At 43.0% G+C, this 7,456-nt stretch overlaps 1 protein-coding gene across 2 annotated transcripts; it reads left to right on the forward strand.

Moving 5' to 3' along the window:
- The first annotated feature begins 32 nt into the window (after nucleotides 1–32).
- LOC119405087 (selenoprotein K) lies at nucleotides 33–5,064 on the forward strand. 2 transcript variants are annotated; one of them, XM_037671878.2, is made up of 6 exons: nucleotides 33–252; nucleotides 342–429; nucleotides 1,043–1,061; nucleotides 1,140–1,201; nucleotides 1,620–1,675; nucleotides 4,738–5,064. In XM_037671878.2, the coding sequence occupies exons 1-6, from the start codon at nucleotides 234–236 to the stop codon at nucleotides 4,770–4,772; spliced, it is 279 nt and encodes a 92-aa protein (XP_037527806.1). In that variant the 5' UTR covers nucleotides 33–233; the 3' UTR covers nucleotides 4,773–5,064. The 2 variants fall into 2 exon arrangements, with proteins under 2 accessions (XP_037527806.1, XP_049274608.1); XM_049418651.1 differs by lacking the exon at nucleotides 1,043–1,061 and having other exon boundaries at nucleotides 1,121–1,201.
- Nucleotides 5,065–7,456: the final 2,392 nt, after the last annotated feature.

The raw sequence follows: 7,456 nt of genomic DNA on the forward strand, positions 1-7,456 counted from the left end.
TTTTAAGGGCCGTTACTAGCCAACGTCGGCCGAAGCCGCATAGAATTGCTCGCAATATGTGCTGAGGCAGCGTAGCTAGCGTAGCGTAACCGTAAGTAGCGCCTGACTGAGGGCCTGAAGGCCCTTAGAGGGGATATTTTCCCTTGGCGACTGGTGGTTCGACGGAAGCAAAATCAAGGAAACTCGGTGCTTGGTCTTTGTCCGAAATCCGTCCTGTGCTATCGATTTCCAACATGCCTTATATCAACGAACGTAAGCTAGAAACTGGGCGAAGGAAATGCCCATATACGTTTGCGCATTTGCCGTGTGATGTGTTTCATCATGGTAACTTGCCTTTCTAGGAGGCGAAATCATGGAGTCGCGGCCTCTGTGGCGGATAGGAACCATTACCGATTTTTTCCAAGGTTTGGCACGGATGGTCACTTTATTGTGAGTTCTCTTTTTGCACAAGCTTTCTTATTACTCGTCTCATTTCTGATAGAAAACAAACGAAAATGGATTGTGGGATAACTGTTTGATAGCAGTCGGATACCACATTGCATCTTGCTTTGCATACTGCAGTCGCATTACTGGAGCTCAGTAACCCGACTTACCCCGTTTTTGCAGCTAACTTAGTTTTCAAATTGTGCGGACAGGTAAAGCGATGGGCCCTGTGCTCCATCCGCGGCAAGCCAAATTTATTTTGTTTCACCTCGCTGCAACAAGAACAGCTCCTCCGTAATCTGTCACGGCTTGTCAGTTAACTGTTGATATTTAAAGCCACCTCGCAAAAGCACTGCATGACCTTTCCGTAGCATTATTCTCCACGGCGTCGATTTGGTGCCGCCACTAATTTTTCCAGAGACCTGCTGAGAGCCTTAGCCGGCATTATACCAAATTTCGTGGAGTTACGTTACAAATTAGAGCTGAAAGTGGATGCAACTACACTATGAATTCGTTCCTCCGTGATATGACAAACCCATCATAAATCACACACTTTGTTACTGTCTTCCTCTTTATTACTCGGAACCGCCACACTCATTATGTCATTTTTGTATTTCAGCTTTCAGACTTTGTTTATGGTAAGTGCCTCCATTACTAGTAATACAAGTATCATGGAAACTGTTAGTAAGTAGCTTAGAATTAATTCTGCATTTCAGATGGATTCTGATAGTTCAAGCAGATCATCGTCGTCAAGGCTTGGAGGTCCAAGTGGGAGAAGGTATGTGCTCATACAATTACAAAAAAAAAAAAAAAAAAATTGAGGCGCCATTCTACTCAGCGAAACGTAGCATGTCACATGGGGCTAGACAAGGGTATATGTGTTTATTTTAGTTATTAGGTAATGGTAGTGACAGTAGCTCTATAGTTTTTGTGATATGTACACTGATTAGTTCGGTTGCAACCTTAGACAGACTCTTGGCCACAGTTAGATTTATACATGACCCAGGCCCGTAGCCAGGAATTTTTTTCGGGAGAGGCCCACTTGATGAAAACCTTGACTATTTGAGAAAAACACCTATTTTGATTATTTTTTGGTAAAAACACCTGCTTCACCAAATTTTCGGGGGTGGGCTAGCCCCCCCCCCCCCCAAAAAAAAAATTATGTCAGTTTAATGGCACATTCTTGCTCTCAATAGATCTCCTGGACAGCAGCCGAGACGCAGACTAGCCGGTTTTGGAAACCTCGACTCTGGTAAGTTAAATAAACAAGTTTGGCATATAATGGAAGTTCTTTTTATTCTAGTACCACATCCATTTCTCCAGCATGCTTTGGGTAGCTTATGGGACTAGTGGCATGTAAAACTGAAGTCTGCCCGAACAGTATCTTTAATGGGATGAATGGCAGAATTTTTTTTTTTTGTTTTAATGAAACCATTTTTCCATACTTGGCAAGTGTGTGCACTGGTCTGGACAGTGCTATGATGCTGGTGGTCCTCGCCGTTTATCCACGGTAATTTGTCTCAAGACAACCCTTCATTTTTGACCCAGAGCTTCAAACACTTGAAGCCAAGTCAAGTCACTGAAGCCGAAGACTTTACAATGCTGAGGAAGGGGACAATGAATGAGACCGTCCAACATAAAGTTCTCTACATATTCAACTCAATGATCAGACTACGCGGGCTGTTGTAGATAGTGGAACTTCAGTTTAAATTATGAAAACAAGCTAAGCCAGCTGCATACTCAGAGGCAAAACTGTCATTACACATGGCTATAAAAAGGAACACTGCTTAAAGTGTTAGAGGGGTCCTGCGCCCCAAATTACGCATGTTGTTTTTATTGTGTGTTTGCTTACTATGGTACTTGACGACTGTAGCACTTTTGAAACTGCACTGAGATTCACTGTGCCATATTAACCAGCAGCTAATGGGCTAATGGAGTAAGCTATTCTTGACATAGGATAGTACATAGCAAGTGAGTACCCAGAATTATCAGTTGGACGTGCTGCCTTGAAACAGTGGTAGTGGTGACTCATCATACCTGGTCCTGTACAACAGTTCTGGGATGCCTTGGTGCTACTGGGAAACCAACATACTGTACTATAACCAACCCATCTTCAGGAGTTGAATAAGCGATCCGCCTGATAGAAGAGAGAACTGAAGGGAGCAAAGTTAATTATTGAGAGAGAATGAAAAGGAACTTCGATAAAAAACAGAATACAGTGATACCAGTTATAGATGTTACATTGGATACTTCATGTTAGCAAGAAAAGGACTACCAAACTCAGGTGCTAATCACAGAGGGTCATTATCTGTTTTAAAGGGGTCATGAACCACTTTTCCAAGTAGTAATCGAAGTACCTCAGTATCGAAGTTGATTGCCTCACGAATCGATTGCCACAAAAATTTCTTAAATCCGTCAGGAACAAGCAAAGTTACAGGGGTTTGTTGCATGCTTCAAGCACTTTCTCTTGTCCTGACGAGCGCACTGGAAGCTAAGCAGGGAGGGATGGCACGGAGGAATGAAGTTACACTTCAGTGCACGTCATAACCTTGAGTGCGCATGAATAAACGCGATTGCTCTCTTGTTATTTTTGTGCACGAGTGTGGCTTACTGTGTGATGTTAGCAGACTATGTAGCGCTGTGGCGGCACCCTGTGACGAGAAGCGCGTCTGATCCAAACACCGCACTTGATTTGTGTCGGATATTGGACAATAGCGTGCTACCCGCTGTTCGACGTCAAACAGCGGGCGCTGGCAGGTCTGAAGTGAGTGAGGAAGGGCTTCTGTATGAAAAGGGGGCGCCCGAGAAAATGGCAACTTCGCGCTTCACTTGTGAGCTCTCCTTGCTGCGCACAGCTGCAAGATTCAGCTGAGATGTTCATAGCAATGTCTGCTAACAGCAGGATGTGTTTTCTCATGAAGCCAGAGGGGTGGTTCATGACCCCTTTAAAAACTGCAAGCCAGCAGGGGCATTTAACTGTGGCATATAGGCCTGCTGGCACTGCTGAATTGACCTCTCTAGCTGATGTTCTTAAAAACTCTTCCAGGAGGGATAAAAACAAAGGTGGGCAGAGTGAAGTATGTTGAAGCAGTTGAAGAGGACAGAATGTGAAGTAAGGGGACTGGTGGCAACATAAGGGGACAAATGGCAATATGAAAAGTACTGTCTGTTTATTATGTGAAGAAACTTGAAAAAGCTTGACCAATAAATACAAAATCAATTGCTCTGGCATACAGATGATTGTGTCAAAAGCAGACCTTTTGCACTGACTGTGCCTAGTGCTGTACTGGTCACCGTCATGCAGTGCCATGCATGTATGTCACCATTGTCAGTTTGCTATGCTGCTCTTTTGTTCAAGTAAAACACATAGTTGAGCCAGTTGGTGCATGACTGCTTACAATAGGCTTAATGTGAAGGAAACTCATGGTAGGAGTTCTGACAACTGCTTATAATCATTGCATATATCCATAATCTATAGCTGCAATAGTTTAGGTGCAGCATGCTTGTTCTGTATTATTTACTTCCAAAGAAAGTATACCTTATGTCTAGTAGTATTGCATTAAAGGGGTCATGAACCACTTTTCCAAGTAATGATCTAATGGCCTCAGTATCAGAGTGTACTGCCTCCCGAATCCATTGCCGCAAAAATTTCTCGAATCCGTCAAGAATCAGCGGAGTTACGGGGGTTTGGCGCACGCTCCCAGCGCTTTCTCTCTTTTCTCGTGCCGGCGAGCGCACTGGAAGCTAGACAGGGAGGGATGGCATGGGGGAAAGAAGTTACGCCAGCGCGCGTCATGAAACGCGATCGCTCTCCCGCTGTGATTCGCTTGCGCGAGTGCGGCTACCGTGTACTGAGGAGTGCGGCGCCGGCAAGTGGCGGCACCCCGCGGCAAGAAGCGCATCTGATCCGAACGCCGCTCTCGATTTACGTCGGCTATCGGCCAATAAGCATGCTATGTCTCTTGCGACGTACAGCGGACAGACGCCCCGCCGACCGACGAGAGTGAGAACCGGCCTCTGTTTGAAAAGAGGGTGCCTGGGGAAACGGCAACTTCGCGCTCCGCTTGTGGCCATTACGCGGCGCGCACGACTGTAATATTTGGCAGAGCAGTTCATAGCCGTGTCAGCTTTCCGCAGGATGTGTTTTTTCAATCAGCCCAAGGGGTGCTTCATGACCCCTTTAAAGCATTTAAAAAAAAAAGTGCAGTTGGAAAGGAAAGAAAAGCATTAAAAAAAGTGCACTTGTGTTTTGTTGACAACCCTTGTTGACATCCCCCCACGCTTTTTTTTTCCTTCACTCTTTGTTCATATCAGGCACAATGAACTGCTCCATTCCTGGTGGCGGATGAGGCTAGAGGGTCTTCTGTACACAGAAGACCCGAGAAGCTGTCCTGACCCTCTGTGCACCATGAAGCACACCTTCCTAGCAACATGATGATGCTCACCCTTTCAACTCTAATGTGAGCTAGGGTGTGACTGAAGCTTTGCCGAAGAGTTGCTTCCAAATATGTATCATCTCAGCATTTTGTCACGCGGCATAAATTTAAATTGCTTCGTAAGTGGGTTGAATAAAATTGCACGAGCAAGCCATACGAGAGGATGTTGCAACTGCTGTGGCTTAATAAAGCTTTTGCACGTTTATATATTTACTTTTAAATGTGTTTGTGTTGTTTGACATACATACAAATACTCATCACTAGTACTACACTTGACTACTTGTAGTTGCATATGGCCTTGCACTTTTCTGTTTGGTCTTTTACTGGTTATTCTCTCAGCTAGGGTGTTTCAAATTTGCATCCACCAACATTGACCTGGCAGCTTCTGTCACTGCATGCAGCAGTTTTTCAGGCCTGTGCTGGACATAGAGAATGTAATAAAAAATGGATTGACATGCAGTATATATATATATATATATAATAAATAAATAAAGTCTTTATTTTTTCCATGCAAAAAAAGGGGGGAAAGGACCACAGACCAAAAGCTACAAAACTGTAGCTTGAGTGCGCCTGAGGCCCAACATAATACATTTATACGACATACATGGCAGAGATACAAAAACGCAGTCAACAAGCAAAATAATCACACTGTACATAAAGTTGTATGCTTACATACAAGCTAGAACTACAATCTAGAGCTACGCAAGTTTCAACAAAAATGAAATGATGTACGTCACTGGTATAGCAGACATACGCAAACAAAAACAAGAAACCTATACACTGCTGCTTACAAAATATTTTTTATGTTCTTTAGGTGTCAGGGTGAGTACGTGACTATGAGCTGTTTCATATGTGTTTAAGATCGTTGGCAAGCGAAATTGCAGAGTTTGGTTTCCGTAGTTGTCACACGAGGAACGGTCCACTTATCAGTACTTCTAGTGGAAACATCTTTGTCTTTTAAGGTTAAGTTAGCTAAAGATACGAAAAACTCGTTTGAGGCAGGCGGCGGAAATGTTCAAAAGCTAGTAGTTGAAAAGTTGTGGTAAGGCTAATAATATTATATTTAACAAAGAACTCCCTAGTGTGTGCTCTATAACTAACACCAGCAACATGCCTCACGGCTTTCTTTTGTAATACCAATAGTCTGTTTAGGTTAGTTTCATCATCATCATCATCATTTATTATCCCTTAAGGGCCCCTGATGGAGCATTACATAAGAGGGGGGGAAGTAGCGAAATATACATACAAGGTCACAATTACAAAGAAAAGAAAAAGAGGCAGGTTAGCTCTGTACACTGCTACAAAACCGGAAGTTGAAACAAACAAAAATACACATGCTAAGTGTTCCTGCATGTGTTCAAAAAGTATTTGCGTTGTGGTTTCACAAGCACAAAAAAAAAATTATAACAAAATCATATTAAGTGTTTACAATATGATCGGTGAACTGGTTTTGAAAGAAAAGTCGTTATACATTCTTACGGAGCCTCAGACCATGAAATCGTATCACTTTGCAGGCACATTATTAAAGAAAAGAATGAAAATGAAGAGGTACAGGGCGAAATAGTTGTACACTGGGAATAAGGAACTAATGCAGTAACTAATGCAGGAACTAATGCAGTATATGAGACCACAAGCACAATTAGCCAGTCACCTTACTTGAAAGATGACTTTGCTTATCTGAATGTGCTGCAAGATGTTGGTGTGGCAACTTTTGCACTGAATTAAGACTTTGCACAAGTGGCCATCTTATATGCTTGCACAAATTCTCACCCTAAGCACCTCAGAGATTACCATGTAGAATGACGCAGGCTCAATTCTTGGATACTGTAGCTGCTTTATGATGGGGTCAGAGTGCTGAAATGCCTATGTACATGCTTGGATTTATCTAGCGATGACCAGTGGTCAAAATTAATCTGAACCATGATGACTTTTGCTCCAGGTGTTCCTTTGGGATATTAAACTTGCATCTGTCAATGAACACTGTACTACTTTGTCACCATAGTAAAAAAGAGGAATGCGAGATCGTTTTAACCAAACGACAGATTTCAACACTGCAATAACTTATTAGCATGTTCGGTATAGAAAACTTACACCCACACAACTACGCACAATAAACACTGAATAATTAGATGTAATTTTTTCAGGGTCATAGTGGCTGTTTTCTTAAAGCTTTTATTGGAGTCATTGTGTGGATGGATGGATGGATGAATAAACTTTATTTCGGTCCCTCGGAACGCGCCCTAGCACGTTGCGGGCCGCTCCCACGTCGGAACAGAGTGGCTGAAAAATTTTAGCTGAAATTTTTATGGGCCTTGTTCATGGTGACCCATATGGTGCAATGGGTAAGGTAGACCTCGAAGTTGAAGAACCTTGCACATGTCGCAAAAGAATTGCAGCAAATAACAAATAGTACATGTTAAGCAATGACAGAAAAACTGCGTGAAACGGAACAAGTAAGAAATAGTGATTAAATAGGAAATGTCTTCAAGGGGCCGTGAAAGAATTCGGAAACCAATCAATCTGTAGATGAGGCTCCTGTGAACATTCTAGCTGAACATTACTGCACTGCATACAGCAGGGGATCTACAGTCTTCGTC

Source organism: Rhipicephalus sanguineus, chromosome 1 (genome assembly GCF_013339695.2).
Source record: "Rhipicephalus sanguineus isolate Rsan-2018 chromosome 1, BIME_Rsan_1.4, whole genome shotgun sequence".
In the NCBI taxonomy this organism is placed as follows: Eukaryota; Metazoa; Arthropoda; class Arachnida; order Ixodida; family Ixodidae; genus Rhipicephalus; species Rhipicephalus sanguineus.

Coding starts and splice junctions, on each gene's coding strand:
- LOC119405087 (XM_037671878.2), top strand. Junction 1,202..1,619: donor GGAGGTCCAAGTGGGAGAAG/GTATGTGCTCAT, acceptor TGCTCTCAATAG/ATCTCCTGGACAGCAGCCGA. Junction 1,676..4,737: donor TTTTGGAAACCTCGACTCTG/GTAAGTTAAATA, acceptor TGTTCATATCAG/GCACAATGAACTGCTCCATT.